The sequence below is a fragment of the Trichomycterus rosablanca genome, chromosome 19 (genome assembly GCF_030014385.1).
Source record: "Trichomycterus rosablanca isolate fTriRos1 chromosome 19, fTriRos1.hap1, whole genome shotgun sequence".
NCBI lineage: Eukaryota > Metazoa > Chordata > Actinopteri > Siluriformes > Trichomycteridae > Trichomycterus > Trichomycterus rosablanca.
This window is the reverse complement of record NC_086006.1, coordinates 26,135,892-26,154,156: the sequence shown is the minus strand read 5'-3', so window position 1 is coordinate 26,154,156 and position 18,265 is coordinate 26,135,892. Positions and strand designations below refer to the sequence as shown.

The 18,265-nt window shown below is 36.8% G+C and overlaps 1 protein-coding gene across 1 annotated transcript; it reads right to left on the bottom strand.

Moving 5' to 3' along the window:
• Nucleotides 1-726: 726 nt before the first annotated feature.
• Nucleotides 727-17,363, bottom strand: LOC134333931 (urokinase plasminogen activator surface receptor-like). The gene is made up of 10 exons (XM_063016096.1): nt 17,315-17,363; nt 17,055-17,162; nt 16,295-16,357; nt 10,944-11,087; nt 9,784-9,885; nt 8,177-8,368; nt 2,216-2,347; nt 1,913-2,056; nt 1,433-1,540; nt 727-937 (listed from the first exon to the last, which is right to left on the bottom strand). Exons 1-10 carry the CDS (start codon nt 17,361-17,363, stop codon nt 741-743), a joined length of 1,239 nt encoding a protein of 412 aa, XP_062872166.1. The 3' UTR covers nt 727-740.
• Between the last annotated feature and the right edge of the window lie 902 nt (nt 17,364-18,265).

Below are 18,265 nucleotides of genomic sequence, written 5' to 3'. Positions count from 1 at the left end.
TCACAAACAAAAACTTTATTTGTTTTACAGAAGTCTTCAGCAAACAAGCCATTTAGCAATTTATAGTTACACACAAACACAAAAGGAGCAATAGTTATATTTGGCTTTTTTTTTTTTTTTTTACCAAAAAAGGTTGTTTAATATTGAAGCTTAGAAAAACAAGAGCAACAGCAAACTGGACCAAAACATGTTGTTACACCCAATTTAACTGCACAACTAACATTTTGCACAGTTGGATTTAACATTATTTAGAAGACTCTATAGCTACAAAGAAAAATGCCAAAATGAGGTAGGATACGAGAGTATTGATAACACTGCTGTCGTGCAGTGAGGGTTTGATTATTCAGCACCTGGTATAACAGGTGGCAGAAACATATTACATTTTGTTAGCAGCATTGGTGCCACACAGTTAGAGTTTGTTTATGCTGTTTGTTTCAGTGCTTGTTCGTGTATGTGTGAGCACATCATGCAAATTTTTGCATCACGCACACTTTTGCATTCTGCTGGCAGCCCCACCTACTTAAAAAAACTTCCTGTGCAGTCTCAAAGCAAACCAGTAAACCAGTACCATTACTACTACCACTACTACTACTACTAATAATAATAAGGCAAAATTACCATTACTGGAAAACAACACACTCAAAACAACATAATAAATCAATTAAAGAACACACACATATTAGATTAAATACATTTACAGTAGATCAAACTTTAATGAAACTGCTTCATCAGTGGAGAGCTCAGTGGAGGAGGATGGTGGAGAGCAGAGGAACCACCAGAATCAGGAAACTCAGAGTAAACGTCCCAGCTCCGTTACACAGGTTCCCCTCACAGCAGGTCAGCTGTCCCGTAGTAAACTGAGCGCTGTACTTAGCCACCTCGCAGATGTTCTTGGTTGCACATCCTTTCATGGAAATTTTGTTGCTCCCTTGTTGAACTGAGGAAGAAAAAATAATATAAGATTCTTATCACACATAACATTAGGATGGAATTTTCATTTCATGGTTTCATGCTTTTTTTTTTGAGCACTGTGTGATTACAAAGTCATTTATTTGTAAGATGATCCGTTAAATAAACAAGAGAGTAAACAGATTAAATCACATGTTCTTGTTTTTATTGCATTGAACAGAATGTCCCAACATTTCTGGAAACAGGGTTCATATCATATAAATCATTTACCTGCTCATAATGGCTCTGCATGCTGTATGCATTCATTCTTTCATTCATTAATCATTGATTCATTCATTTCTCTTTAGTAACTGTTTTATTTGGATTTGACTGCAGTGGATCTGGAGCTAGAAACCACAAAATACAAATTTGAAGAACGCTCGTGTACCCGACCCATCTGGACATTACAAACTCATTAATTACCCATTCATTGTCTTATTTGCACCTAGAGGCATTTAAAACTAGATGTGTAAGTTATGTTTACCTGTAGTAGTGATGCATTGGTCTTCGTTTCCCTCACAGTTCACTGTTTTTGAGCAGCCAAATGCATCACAGGTGTAACACCTTCTCCCATTGACTGACTGTTTTAGAGCTAATAAGAGGAAAATCAGAAAATTAGCAGTTGTAATTTATTGACATGTATGTCATTCACCTGATGCATTTATCCAAAAAAGCAACAATCCACACTATTCAAAGCAACTTACAATTGTTATTTTCAAAAGTTCCAGAAATTAAAATGTAAGGACTTTCTCAGAGGCCCAACAATAGCAACCTGGCTACAGTTAGTCTCAAACCAGCTACCTTCTAATTATACGTTCAGTGCTCTAATCACTGAGCTACACTCACCTACGTGCTCAAGATTCCATTTCAAATGTAAGAGAATGTTGAAAGTTTGGACATAGAAGTATGAATCATTTAGTCACAAAAACAATAGTCACAGCAGTAAATAAGTTAAATAGTTTACCTGGTGGTGCATTAGTGTTGCAGAGTTCAGTATTGCAGCAATTGGCATTACTGGTGACCTTTACAATTCCCAAGTTCATACTCCCAGTTGTACACACCGCTGGAGATCCACAAGTCTTTAGAACCACATCCGTCTTAATGCCATCTGCACAGAACATCACATGTTAATAAGATCAGAAAATCTGACCCAGAATCAGAATCCCTACTGTAATATAAAAACTGGTATGGCTATTCAATGATTTTGTAATTGTATATTAGACTTATGCTTACAAGTGCATACAGTAAATATTCACTGTATACTTACATGAGTTGGCGGTAGTAGTCACACTAGCGCACTGATTCATACAGGTGGACACTGTATCTGAAGAGCACGCTCCATTAAGGAAAGTTGTGCATTCATAGCACTTTAGTGACTGTGCTGAACAGTACAGAGAGTCTAAAGAATAAAGAAATAAAGAAGTGCTGAGGAATAACAAATCATCTCCTAACGTCTACTGACTCGCTCACGTGCACAGTGAAACTACAACCACTGAGAAAGAACACACTAACCAGGACCGATGTATTACCTGGACTTCCCAAAAAGACCATTAAACATTTACAGCTCATTCAGAACGCTGTGGCTAGAGTTTTAACCAAGACGAAGAGAACTGAGCACATCACTCCAGTTCTAAAATCTCTCCACTGGCTTCTGGTTAGTTACAGAATAGAGTTTAAAGTGCAAGTACAAGTCTATAAATCACTGAACGGATTCAGCCCAGAATACATCTTAGATATGTTTAGAGAATATAAACCCAGTAGATCTCTTAAATCCATGGACTCAGGTCAGCTAGTCGAACCCAGACTCCAAACTAAACATGGTGAAGCAGCATTTAGCTGTTACGCTGCATATATCTAGAACAGACTGCCAGGAGATATTAGATGTGCCCCAAATGTAGAAATGTTTAAATGTTAAAATGTTTAAGGTTAAAAACTTTTTTCTTTTCTTGTGCCTATGATTGAGCTCTCTAATAGTACTGCTCTTTAGCCTCGATGTTTTAAAATCTGTATTTTTATGGTTCATGAACTCTTACTGCATTTACCTTTCATAAGCTATTTTACTATATTTTATTTTAGTCTTTCATGTTCTTAATTTTTAAAGCACTTTATCTCTCTTGTTTTAATGTCATGTTCTTTTAATTGTAACTAAATGTTTGCAAAAAGCCTTTCTGAGGTTCTAGATCTCAGGAATGTTTTAGTGCTTTTAATTTTTACCTTATGTAAAGCACTTTGAATTGCCACAATTTCTGTTTCAAACTGGTTGTACAATATGTGAGTTCTTACCTTTAGTAAAGAACATGCAAAAGATCAGCAGTGCAACTTGCGACCTCATTGTTGATGGACTGGAGAAGTTGAGAACCTGAAGGTGAAGGTGATGCCGGATGGATGTATAGTGAAGCTGATCTTTAAGGACGTGCTGTTTAATGAAAATGTTCAGTTTTGGGTTGCAGACGTGAAGGGTGGAGGAGGGACCAATAAGAAAATCTCTCCTCCGTACTTTAATTTCTTTAGAAGTGGTGGCCCTTTGTTGCAAATGATGTCTGAGGGTTTTAGTACTAATTGTACTGTCTTTAAACTTTTGCAGCTTAAATAAAGCTGCTGTAGGTATGTTCATTGTATACTTAATAATATTCAATTACACATATTGATACAGTTTAGTCAGTGTTGAACAGATAAAGTTAAAGGTTTAGATACACCTGTAAGACACATGCACTGTGTTTCATGTCTTTGGATTTTCATTCATTTTTGGCAACTTTTAATAGCATTAAGATAAAGAATTTTATTTAGCTTAATCACCAGTTGTGATGAGTGTTTTAGTTTATAGTTGCGCCCGAACACCAAGTTGCTTCAGGATTCAAGAATTTTAAGAAATCCTTTTTGTTTTTATTATTATTTGTAACTTTCTTCAATGCATCAGGTTCACTAGCAGCAAAAAAGCTTAAGACCTCAAAACAACCGCCAAAATGTGTTTAACAGTAGGTACAGCGTTGGGTCTCTTCCGGCTTTCCAGTATACTTCTGGCCTTTATAGCCAGATAACAACATCCTTTTTAATTTGACTCTTACACTTTTTAAGGAGGCTTTTTTGTCGATGTAAATGGGCTGATTTTAGATGTTTTCATTCTTGTTTTGTAGCGTTTTAACTGAAGTAAATGATTTTACCATTAAAAAAAGGTTTGAACACTTTTTAAACTCAATATTGATGTAACATTTTAATATGCTTTGGACGCACATTGTTATATAGATCGTAAAAAAAATAAATCACTAACTTAGGGGTTGAATAATTCATTGACACCTAAAACCTATCACAAGAAAAAAACTATAATGCAGCTCATTGTTGTACATTAGCTCATTGTTGTGTGTATATTTATTATTTTTAAAGAAACTGTTTTAGAATGTTATAGATATTTGCTTTCAACCATTAACCATTTCTTGCAGAAATAAAGTCTCACTATTTTGGAAGTGGCTGTCTTAAAAAAATACTTTTATTGACTGTTCACTGGCCACTTGATCCTATGCTATGAGCTATACATATTACAGTATATAGATGCACTATGTGGGTATAATACTACTGACAGTCCATATGTGGCTCTGTACTCCTGGTCAACCAGGTGGCATGGTGGCTAAGTGGGCAGCACTGTCACCTCACAGCAAGAAGGTCCTGGGTTCAATCCCCAGATGGGCCTGTGGGGTCCTTTCTGTGTGGAGTTTGCATGTTCGTCCTGTGTATGTGTGGGTTTCCTCCGGGAGCTCCAGTTTCCTCCGACAGTCCAAAGACGTGCAAGTGAGGTGAATTGGAGACACTAACTTGTCCATGACTGTGTTCGATATAACCTTGTGTACTGATGAATCTTGTGTGATAAGTAACTACCGTTTCTGTCATGAATGTAACCAAAGTGTAAAACATGACCTTAAAATCCTAATAAACAAACAAACAAACTCCTGGTTAACCCCTTCACCCTGTCCTTCAAAGGGATCCCCACAGGACCCTCACTGACTGTATATTACTAAGTAACGGATCAGCACTGCAATGACACACATAGTCAGTTATTTAGTTCCATTATTTATTATTATATTTATTTCCTTTGTTTTCTGGTTAAATCTCCTGCAGTAAAAATCTCAGGTGCAGGGTTACAGAAAGAAGGAAACTGAAGGAGGGGGCAAACAAAGAAAGAGGAGAGGAAGCAGGCTTTTAATGCAAAACCCACAGCATCTACTTTCATTTATTTGTTAGTCACTGATTTACATGAGGGAGTTAAGAAAACAATGACAAAGTTAAACCTACATGAATAAGGAAAATTTTTAAAATCTTTTTTAACAACTTTAAAGTGAAAATTTAAACTGGTTATGACTAAATTAATGTGCATGAAAGAAAGAAAAGAAATGGGATGATTTGCTATGTTTATTGTAAAGCATGTTATGATGACGTTTTGACTTTTTTAATACAGTAGCTGCTGGTTAAAATACCCTTAATCTGCAGGCAGCAACTCCAGCTGCTTCCAGCTGTGCAGCAAAATGATCTGAATTTATTTTACATTTAACCATCCATTTAAGAATTCAAGGATGTCAGATATTTTAGAATAGTTTATTCTTTAAAGCAGAATCTTAGTCTATTGAAAAAAGTACAAATATTATCCTGAACCAATATTAGGTAAAGAATAAGAAACAAATAGAACATAAAGAGAATAAAAGAAAGTAAAATTGTATAACAAACCCGAAATTCAAACAACTGTACACATTTATTCGCAGGATCCCAGTAAACACAGATACATTCATTACACCTCGTATTATACATATTCTGTTTTTCCAGGAAAAGGAGGGACGGACGGATGGAATGACAGAAGGAAGAAGGAACATTAATTGTAATGAAGAAATAAGTAAATTGTACAACTCCACGTAAGTTTCACTTCTTTGTAAATACAGATTTGCATTAGGTGTGTTTGTGTAGTTTTATCTTTCATTAGCATTGCTTGCTTTGCATAGGATCTCTCATTATTTTAGTTTGCATTTTTTTTTATTTCCTTTTAGGTGGCTTTGGCAAAATTTTGTTATTCAAATGATTGATGTTAAGTTTTGTCATTAACCTGGGATTTTATAAACACACCCTGTCAAGAAGCAAACATTTTTAATGGAACATCATCAAGAACACACATTAAAGTTTTTATACTGAACACGGTTGGTCCAGTTTTCCAGGAATCACTGCCCTCCTTTCCCTGATATAGCCAATTATTACTGTATGTAGATGCCCGACCTGCCAGTATCACACAGAATCAAGATTCAAACCCCGGATCTCAGTAGTGGGCTACACACATACCATCCTACATATTAAAAAGGATGCAAAATTAGATTTTTATGAATTGAGAGTCTACACGCATTTCTAGCATAGTGTATAGGATATTGGGATAATACGCGGATTGAGACACAGCCCTTCATCTAAAGCAGTGTCTTCTCTGCTCCATGTGCAGCCCGATACAGCAAGTTTTGGTTATTTTGGTATTGGGTATTTCCTGCTTTTTGTAAACCAGTCTTCATTGTTTACAGATTTGATACTGATTATTTTGTGGACAGTGTGTTTACTTAAATTTACACATGGACAGTGGTAGCTCAACGTGGTAGCTTACAGTGGACTAGTAATCACCACCTAGTAATCACCACCAGTCTATCCACATCTATCTATCTATCTATCTATCTATTATCTATCTATCTATCTATCTATCTATCTATCTATCTATCTATCTATCTATCTATCTATCTATCTATCTATCTATCTATCTATCTATCTATCTATCTATCTATCTATCTATCTATCTATCTATCTATCTATCTAAATTAAAATACTGATACTGATCTTTTTCCAAGGAAGTAATGCGAATAAGGGATAACCCCCCCACCACCCACACACACAATGCAAATCTATATTTACAAAAAAAATAAAAATGATGTTGAGTTACTGTTCCACCTTTTCTTCCTTCTGTCCATTCGTCTTCCCTGTCACTGTCCATATTCAAACAAGCTTTATATCATTATCAATTGAAATGCTGCCATGCAAAAATAAACTTCCTGCTCACGCTTTTAATTTGTCTGTGTGGTCAGAAACAAGCTACAAAACTCTAAACAGTGTAGTGAAAAGACCTATTGATAGTGGACAGTGTCACTCATGTTCCAGCACACACACAGTTAACATAATATGTAAAACTAGATTGAAATCGTCACAGTGACCAGAGGCTAGAATTAAACCCAATAATGCAACTCATGTTGTAGTGCAGAAGCCACTGTACCAGCTGCTTTTCTTTAATAATTATTACTGCTTAATTCATTTAGGTAGTTGCCTTTCATCTCCAGGGTCCTGGGTTTGATTCTCAACTTTAGTTACTGTTAATATAAGTTTGTTATATTGTCCATGTTCCTGTGTGGGTTACCTTCAGGTTCTTCAGTTTTCTTTTACTTTTCCAAACTTGACTACAGCAACATTTAGTAGATATAAAATAGTAAAAAAAAATTGTCTGATATTTAGATAAAATTTTATTGCTCAAATGTAGTGTTCCAACTCTGCCTCTAAACAGACCAGGAGACACTTGTAGGAAGTTTGCATCATCAATCACCTTATTTGCTAAAACCACAGATCAGCCACTCTACAGGCTACATAACCCATCACTTACCATCATACTTCTGCTGTGGATGTCACTCACTTACTTTCTTAATCGCTTATTCAATCAAGGGTCACAAGGAGGGGGTGGGGGAAGGGGCGTCAGTCCATTGCAGGGCAGACACACTTACACACACCCATTCACCTATAGGGCAATTTAGTGGGAGGAAACCGGAGCTCCCGGAGGAAACCCACGCAAACATACTGGGGATTGAACCCAGGACCTTCTTGCTGTGAGGCGACAGTGCTACCCACTGAGCCACCGTGCCGCCTGTCTCTCAAACTGCTCACTTTAATTTTTATACACGCAACATAAACACCACATCAGACAACATTGTTGTTTATTTTCACCAACAACAATAATTTAAGTGATAAAGCTGAAACCAGCTTATCGTGAACCATCAGATTGTTAAACGTTGTTACTTGCTACTACAAAAACCATGAATCAGTCAGAGTTCAAGTGCTTAACAAACTTAAGAGAAGAAAAAATAAACCCACAAAAGAAACTTTATACATCTAATTTACATTAAATACATTCTTACAGTAGATCAGACTTTAGCGAAACTGCTTTATTAGTGGAGAAAGATCGAGGAGAGCAGAGGAACCAACATGATCATGAAACTCAGTGTAAATGTCCCAGCTCTGTTACACAAGTTCCCCTCACAACAGGTCACCTGTCCCAAAGTAAACCCCGGCTGAGTGGGAAGTTTAGCCACATCGCAGACGTTCTTGGTTGCACATCCTTTCATGAAAACGTTGTTGCTCCCTTGTTGAACTGAGAAAGAGAGCAAAGATGAAATTAAGTGAATTTCATGATTGATTCAGGTAGAATCTGCTTGCTTTATTGCTTATTATTTGGTGTACTGTAATATTGGGCCATTCTCATATGGTTGCACACGGAAACAGAGCCACTGTGTTGTATATGCGGCCCTACATACTAAAAGTGTCCAAAATTAGCTTTTGACCTGTCAGATGGTGAGGCTTCTGTTTCGAGCACAGCGGGTAGGAGCCTGTATGCAAATTGGGACACAAGCGTCCAGTTACAGTGTTCCGTGCACAGCCTAAGGCAGCGAGGTTTGGATATTTATGCCCCAATATTTCATTGTATTGTATGCACGCTATTAAACAGTCCTCACAATTTTTTTCTATTTATTTATGCATTTTCTCTCTTTTTCTCCGGATTTTAGTGTAGCCAATTAATCTACCGCTATTTGCTTGCTCCACGCCCACGTCGACGTGTGCACAGTCACTCAACCCCTCATGCCCCAGTGGATTCGTACACAAGGCTCATCCACTTCTGCACAGGCACCTTGGTCTGCTAACCAGGGTCCTTGCACAGCCTTTAAAGAACCCACTCACTTAGTCTGGTCATTTTCCACACATCACACTCGTTGGCCAATTTTATCTGCTGCAGGCACTGCCAATTGTGCCCGCTAGATGGTGCTTAGTTGACCGAAAGCAGAGCTGAGATTCAAACCAGTGTATTCAGAATCTTGGCGCTGGTGTGCTAGCATTCATTCACACCATCACAGTGCAGCCCTGATTATCTCTCAAATCTCTCTTATATTATTTGCATGAAAACATTTTTCTTTTTAATTACTGCCACTTACATTTTTTATTACTATTCCACGATTAAATGTTTGTTGAGTAAGGCTTTTATTTAAACAGTAAACTGGCCAATTAAGGACATTTATGCTTAACATAACCAACATTATTGCAACTTGGCTGTAAAACATGTGTAATGCAAACATTCTGCACAAATTAAACAGAAGATTTAGCAATTAGAGCTACAGTAGCTTGTCTGTTGGATTAATGAGCCTTGGCCGCCCATGACCTTGTCGCCGGTTTACCACTGTTCCTTCCTTGGACCACTTTTGATAGATATTGACCACTGCAGACCGGGAACACCCCACAAGAGCTGCAGTTTTGGAGATGCTCTGACCCAGTCGTCTAGCCATCACAGTTTGGCCCTCGTCGCTCAGATCCTCACACTCGTCCATTTTTCCTGCTTCTAACATCAACTTTGAGGATAAAATGTTCACTTGCTGGCTAATATACCCACCCCCCCCCCCCCCCCCCCCCCACTAACAGGTGCCGTGATGAAGAGATAATCAGTGTTATTCACTTCACCTGTCAGTGCTCATAATGTTATGCCTGGTCTGTGTATGTATATATAATGTTTATGTTCACCTGTAGCAGTGATGCAGCAATCTTCATTTCCCTCACAGTTCACTGTCCTTGAGCAGTCGTTGTTATCACATGTGAAACACTTTTTCCCGTTGGCTGACTGTGCTGAAGAGAAGGAAATAATACATTTAAAAAGCTGAACAAAGTTTACAAGTAATATTTTTCTTGTACTAATTAATTCATTTAATATACTACCAGAAATGACCGCAATTAAAAGGTATAGTATCTTCAGCGTGCACTACAAATATGAGAGAAATCAAATCCTTAATGAATGATTTGTGATACAGGTCCTGTCTTCGCTGTGAAAGTAATTTTAACTCTTCTTTTGCCAACATACCAGCATGGTGTCTACTTTTATAATGCCTAAAAAGATTGGATAATTCAAAGCAAGGAATCTCTTCAGAATCTCCAGACTTCTAGATCCTCTCTGGTGAATTCACTTCTTCAGCTTACAGGTTTTACAATGAGGTTTAGGGTCAGACTTCTTGGATTTGGCTCAATTCAGTGCATATTGAGTAATGGATTCAGACTTATGTTTTGGATTATTGTCCTGCTGGAAGATCTTGAACTTGGAGGCATTTAGCAAACTCTTTAATCCAAAGTGACTAACAATTGTGACTGAATACAGTTCAACCAATGATGGATTAAGGGCCTTGCTCAAGGGCCTCAAACAACAACCTTCTGATTACTAGTGCAGCACCTTAACCGCCGAAGATACGTGGCTAGATGTTACAGCCACTTTACTATATTAAAAATGTGCAATTTTAAGCATTAATATCTAAGAAAAGCTTATCAATGCACCATAGTAATAAATAACTTTTGGATTGACCATATTAATAAGCATATCGACTCTCATACAAATAAAATACAGCATACACAAATTTTAAATAAAAAATTATACTAGTAAGCTCAGTTTCATGGCATTTTTGAAACAGAAAGTGACAAAAATGTCAATAATTGTTCTGCCATGATTTAATGCTGCTGGTGACGCTACATGTTTTTAGAAAACTCACAATAAACTTCTTACAGAACTTACATTAATGAAGGATTTATTTGACAGAGAAGTATATGTTCCAATCATTTAGTAACAAAAACATTGCAGCAGTTAAAGGGTTAGATCTAATAAAGCAGATCTTTGGGAAGTGACAGTACAAATGTTTTACCTGGTAGTGTTCCACTGTTGCAGAGGTCAGTGCGGCAGCAGTTAGCATTGTTGGTGACCCTTACTGATCCCAGGTTTAAACTCCCTGATAGACACAGCTCTGCCATTCCGCAAGTCTTTAGAACAAAATTCCTTTTAATACCATCTGTACAGAACATCACATTAGTGAGAAATCTGACCCTGATTCAGAATAACAAATCTAATTCTTAATATTTATTTTTAGTTTTGTTTAAGTCATTTAAAGGTTAAAATTAAAAGGAAACCAAAAATAAAGTTGATATTAAGGCAATATGAAAGTGAAATGTTTACACTATTTCCACAATAAGCAGGTTAATTGGTAACAGGTGAGGGGATCCCTGATTGGATATAAAAGGAGTATCCACCAAAGGATCAGTCTTTATTAAAGATGTATCATGGCTCACCAGGAAAATTCAATCTGTTATTAAAACAAAAAATTTTTTATGTAAGATTGCAAATAATTTAGTTCATCATAGGTCATGAGTAATACCGTGAAAAGATTCAGGAAATCCAGAGAGATCTCGGTCGGTGTAGGGCAAGGTCCGGAAACCACAGTTAAATCTGTGTGTTCTCTGAGCTCTCACACAGCATTGCATGAGAAACCGACATGCTAATGGGATAAATATAGCCGCATGTAAACACATAGGAAAACCATTGTCACGGAATACAGTTAATCTGAAACTCTTATGAGAAAGAGAACGTCATACATCAATTCCATGAGCTCATCAGACAATGGAAATGTGTGCTGTGGTCAGAGTCCAAGTTTCAGCCAGACAAAACTGGTGTCAAGCGCCAAAGTAAAAAAATAAACAAACATTTAGACTGTTATCAGCAAAAAGTGCAAAAAAGGTCAATTAAAAAGTCTTCAAAGTGTCATTTATGTCCTACACAAAGATCAAAAAGTGTGAAGGTGTTTTATTGTTGTTATATTTATAAGCCTTAAAAGCTGGGTTGTAACAATATGCCTTAATTGTTGAAGTTAAATGATCAAATCTTCTTCCTCAGTACATACCGAATTAGGGGAAGGAGGTAAATGGGAAGAGATGGGCAGATTATAAAGTCGGGGGGGGGAGGGGGGGGGGGGGGGGGGGGGGGGGTTCTACATATGGTTTAAACCTAATAAAAAAATAAAAACTAACTATTCCGTGCCATCGGACTGGAATATATTACAGAATATTTTAAAATGGCAGGATCTGGTGAATTTAAATAGTTTTAAAAGCACTCTTCTTAAAATGAAACTAGGTAAAATGGTTTGTAAATGTTTTGAATGATTATTAAATTATATATTCAATTATATGTCAAATGTTGTTTGTCTTTGTGGAAACAATGTATTGTGCTGCTGCCTATCTTGGCCAGGACTCTCCTGTACATGAGATTGTAAATCTCAGTGAGATTCTTTTCCTGGTTAAATAAAAAATAAAATCTGATCCTAAACTAAACAGCGATAGTTTATTCATAAACCATTTACCGTAAAAAATCCCTAACAGTATTTCCTACTGAGTATTCACATTTGTAATATTAATACTGGGTGAAAGGGAATATTTGTAACATTAAAGCTGGTGGCTAAGCTGGTAAAGTGGATGCAAATGCATATTCAAATTTGAATATTTTAATATTTTGCTGCAGATGCTGTAATCACTTTTTTTCTTTCAACTAAATCTACGAATTATATAATCAGGTTAATTAATTACATAATTAGTGTGGCCCAAACATTTGCTGACAACTGTGTACAATAACTATCTTTTATATACTTACAGATGTTAACAGATGTATTCATACTAGTGCAGAGAAGTGGACAAGTGACCTCTGTAGTTAAAGAGCACGATCCAGCGAGTGTTGGTACACACTGAGAACATTTCACTGCCAGTGCTGAAAAACCAAAACAAAATCAGTTTTATAGTAAGAGCAGAAACATTTTTTACATACTAACATTTACTGACTCACATGCACAGTGAAACTACAGCCACTGAGAGAGGACACACACACTAGCCAGGACTGATTTATTAAAACAGATTCTGTTTCAAACTGCACCCACAATATGTGAGAGTTCTTACCTTTAGTAAAGAACATGCAAAAGAGCAGCAGTGCAACTTGCGACCTCATTGTTGATGGACTGCAGAAGTGGAGAAGCTGAAGGTGATGCTGGATGGATGTATAATGAAGCTGATCTTTAAGGATGGGCTGTTTCATATAAAATACAGGGTGGGGTTGCAGACGTGGAGGAGGGACCAAAAAGAAAATCTCTTCTATTGTTATGCATTTCTTTTGTAAGCGGCATAATGTCACCACTGGTTAGTGGTCTTAGCCTTTTGGTACTCATTGTACTGTCTTTAAACTTCATCCATACATTCATTGTCAGTTTTACCACGGCATTATCCTGTTCACGTCATGGTGAGATTCAGTGGGCGAAAGGCAGGAAACACCCTGGACAGGTCACCAGTCCATCCCAAGGCAAACACATATACACACATTCACACACACACACACACACACACACACACACACACACACACACACACACACACACACACACACACACACACACTCATAACTAGAGATACTTTTAAGTATCTCCAATTTTCCTGACTGCATGTTTTTGGACTGTGGTAGGAAACCGGAGCACCTGGAGGAAACCCAAGCAGACAGACAACACATGCAAACTCCACAAAGGACCCAGAGCACTCCACCTGGGGATCGAACCCAGGACCTTTTTGCTGTGAGGCGACAGTGCTACTCACTGTGCCACTGTCTTTAAACTTTCGCAACAGAATACAGCTGCTATACTTTATTTATTTACAATATTTATTTATTTACAATATTTTACAATATATTTATTTACAATATTTAGGACATTTATGGTCATTAGCACCTCTAGGTCCTGGACTTCTGCTTGTTTTTGTCAGGGCAAACAGTCATTTAAAATGAGCATCCATTGTTTTGAGTGACTATTCAACTATCTATAACAGTGTTTTCAATAAAGCCGAAGGGATTCTCAAGGTGTCCAGCTGTATCCTTCACAAAGGAATAATCCAGCTTGTAATAATAACCTGTTAAAAAAGTTTCACGTTTTCCAGGATGGTGGCCAAGATAAACTTACAATGATTAGCAGCAGACTGATGACAAAGCTAAAGCCAATAAATAGTGACTATTTACAGTAAACATGCTCTTTTTGTTGTTGGTGTTTGGTGTAATAATCCTAACAAAAACAACACAAAAACAAAGATAATAATAATAATAAACTCTGAATCCCAGTAATTTAACAGACTGCAATTCCCAGCAGCCTGTTTTCCTTGTTTTGCCCCTGCTAGTGACCACAGCGCTCAATCTCACCTCATGAGTGGCTCTTATTACAAGCAACACTAATATTCAAAAAAGTAAGTGAGTAAGTAAGTAAATAAGAGAGATAGAGAGATTAAAGGGTGGGGCAGTAAGCATAATAGAAAAATAAATAAATGGTACAACTGCAGAAGGATGCCAGGATTCTACCACTCCCAACCACAACGATGACACTGCATCCTCTGAATAGTTTGGTTATAAAAAGGTTTACACACTTTTTGCTACCACTTCAGCTTTAATCTTAATCAATGAATCAAACCCTGACTGCATTAATCAGGTCTGTGTCAGGAGTGCGTGTAAATCTCATAAGCATTACAAGCTCTGTGTAAGTTTTCTTACTGTTTTGATTTCCATTATTCTGATCCTTTCTCAGGTGGCTTTGGATGTTTGACTGAATTTCCATATTCAAATGATTGGTGTAAGTTTAACTACAGAATGGATTGACTGGACACACCCTGTCAGAAAACAGTTCGGCAAACACAAAGCTGCACTGCTGAATGGACGGTCAGAAAGAACACAATTCTAGGCGTTCCAACATGAAACACTTTACTTTGTTGAATGTTACTCAACTGTAGGTTTCATTTAAAAATCACATTTGATCATTTTCAACAATACAAAAATATTGTTTAGAAAAATGTCAAGTTTTGGGAAAAAAGTTTTGGAAAAAAAACTATAAAAATTCTGTCAGGTGTTGCAGTGTTGTTGAGATTTTTAAGTGAAGTGGAGTACAGTCATTAGTTTATATCTAGAGATAGCATCTATAGGGTGTCTGGAATGAATTAAAATGTTGTTGAAAAATTTCCAGACTTTATGGACACCCTGTATATGGCAGGTTATATATATGGTGAATGTTAATCAATTTCAAAATTCCTTCACTGTTGCATTCAGAATCCTTTCTGCAACAGAGTGATTATAGACCCACCACACCTTCACTGTGTAGCTACAATACCCTGTAAAATGATCATTTTCTCAATGTTTTATAGAAGCAACCCCTGACAACTTTACTTGTGATCAATAAAATGTCATCTTATGACCAAATACAGCACTGATTATCTGTTTTTTGTAATTGCAAATTACAGTGTTCATGTGAAAGAATTTAAAAATTAAGAGAAGCAGCAACACAAAGATTTTTTCAGTCGATGTTTTCATTCACACAAGCAAAAGAAAAACGAAAGTCAGGGGCAACTGAGGAAGGATGTGGGATACAAGACAATGTGTGTGTGTGTGTGTGTGTGTGTGTGTGTGTGTGTGTGTGAGACACCCAAATCTCCCTGAGCTTTAAAACACTCAAATATATATATTTTATATTTTAATATATTTTGCTGTAATATATTTTATATAATACATTTTGCAGTACTGTTTATGTTTGATTGCTCCCCTTAAAGGTGCATAGAATATAATTTTGGTTCCAGTGGTTACGAGTGAAACTACAGCTAAATAGTGCTTCCTCATATCCACTGTATCAGAAGATGCTATGATATTTAGCAATGTGGCTCACCATGTTCACAATTTTAGGCAGTAAAGATTGTGGTGGTGTAAAAAAGAGTAAATAGTCTTAGCTTAGCATTAGTCATTCGCATTCGTTTTAGTATTCCTGTTTGTCTGAGTTAGTAGGTAGGTTAGTTTAGTCTAAGGATCTGATATATGTTTAGAGTTAGCTTAGCATTTAGCCTTTACCATTAACACACCAAACAGTAAATTACATCATAATAGTAAATCAAAATCAATATCAAAGAAAACATGGAAAAAGAGAAAATCCACTTGAGAGAAAATTCTTTATTTATTTGGCAAATTTTACTCAAAATAAATTCTTACAGTAGATTAAACTTAAAATGAAAGTGTTTAATCAGTGGATAGCTCAGTGGAGGAGGATGGAGGAGAGCAGAGGAACCACCAGGATCAGGAAACTCAGAGTAAACGTCTCAGCTCCGTTACACAGGTTCCCATCACAGCACTTTACCGACTCCACAGAAACCCCTGAAATGGTAGGTAGTTTACCCACAGTGCAGGAGGCCTCGTTTACACATGCTTTAATGGAAACTGTTTGGCCTTCTGCTTTACCTGACAAAGAAAATTACATTAATTACATTATTTAATTTTACTGTTTAGCTTGGGTTTACAAAAAGAAATAAGTTTATTGATGTTATTCAGTTTAATTAAACATTTTATTCTGAAGGCAGGGATTAAACCTAGGCTCTCAGGACCTTGGTGTGTGTAATGTTTGGGCTAAAATGTTTTTAAAATGGAGTGGCACTGTTTGAACCTCGCCTCTTTCAATGCCTGTAGGAAATTTGACATGTCGGTGGTGGTTGCCTCCAGTATTTATTTATCGGTTTTCTACCACTTTTACTAACATAATAGTTGGAGGAGCTTTTCCGAAGTGTGTGAGTTAGTAAGTGGGTGAATGAATGCTAACTCATATGAGCGGTTTATTATAGGGGTCACAAGCTATATTAGTACTCATAATAAAGTCAGCTGAAATCCCTCTAGAATATATGATTATAAACAGTTTTATTTACTCATACTGGCTCTGCTTGTTGCATTTATTTATGTATTGTTTTATCATTATTACTACGACTGCAGTGGATCTGGAGCCTACCCAGAAATCACTAAATACAAAGCTGTAAAACACCCTGAACAGTGTATCTGCTATCAGAGTTCATCACATATTTACCTATTAATTCTTTTATTCACAGATAAAGACATTATAGAGTACACAGTCTACTACTGGCAGGTTTTAATGTAAAGTAAAGTTTACCTGTAGCAGAGTAGCAGCGATTTTCCAATGTCCCACATTCTTTTGTTTTCGAGCAGTCGCTCCCCTCACAGGAGTAACACTTTAGCCCACTGGCAGATTGTATGTGAGCTGAAGAGAGGAAAAAATAAGTTGTAATATATTTTATTCACCAGGAAATACAAGAATTAATTGTTCTGTTAGTAATTATGGTAATTATTGGTAAATATTCAGATTCAGGTTGGTAATTGCAAACTGCACCCACAATACATAAGAGTTCTTACCTGCAATAAAGAACATGCAAAAGAGCAGCAGTGCAACCTGCGACCTCATAGTAGATGGACTGGAGAAGTGAAGAAGCTGAAGGTGATGCTGGACGGATGGATGATGAAGTTGATCTTTAATGATGGGCTGTTTTATATAAAATACAGGGTGGGAGGTTGAAATGGAGGTGGGACTGATGAGAAAATCTCTCCTCTTATCATTTCTTTGGAAGTGGCCGATGATTTTTAAAAATGTTTTAGAACAAAATGTACTGTCTTTAAACTTTTTAAAGGTAGATGTGCTGTATTTCACAGCAAACTTTAAATTTGAATGATTTTTGCATTTTTTGAAAGAAATGAGATAAAAATATTTTACCAGTTGTGATAAGTGTTTTAGTTCACTGTTGTACGCAAACTCCCAGTTGCTTGCAGGATTCAAGTGTTTTTTTTTTGTAACTTCTTCAGCACACCAAGTTTTCCTTTTAACGGCACAATATCACCAACAAAATGCTCCACAGTAGGACAGTAGGTACAGTGTTGTTTTGTCTTTTTTGGAGTGGAGTCAGTGTAATCTCTAGTTACTGACACCTGAATACAACTAATTACACAGAGACCTAGACAGATTGATATATGAATGGAATGATTACACTTGTGTTTTTAAATGTATATAAATGTATTTTTTTGTTTGTCACATGAACCCATCAATGTTCTATGACAAGGCTAACAAGAGGGCTGAAAATAGGGCACTATTTACACTATTTACACCTGAAAACAGGTGACTATTGCTCCTGATGAAAGTGAGTCTAGCTTGCTTGACTTTAAGATAAGTGTGGCAGACTGTGGGAGACCATAAAGCAGCAAGCATCTGGACTTTACTGACCACTGGCCAGAGATGAACACAGCAAGAGCGAGGCGCAAAAATCCTGACTGCAAAGGTATCATTAGGGTAAATTGCTAAAGGTAAAGTGTACA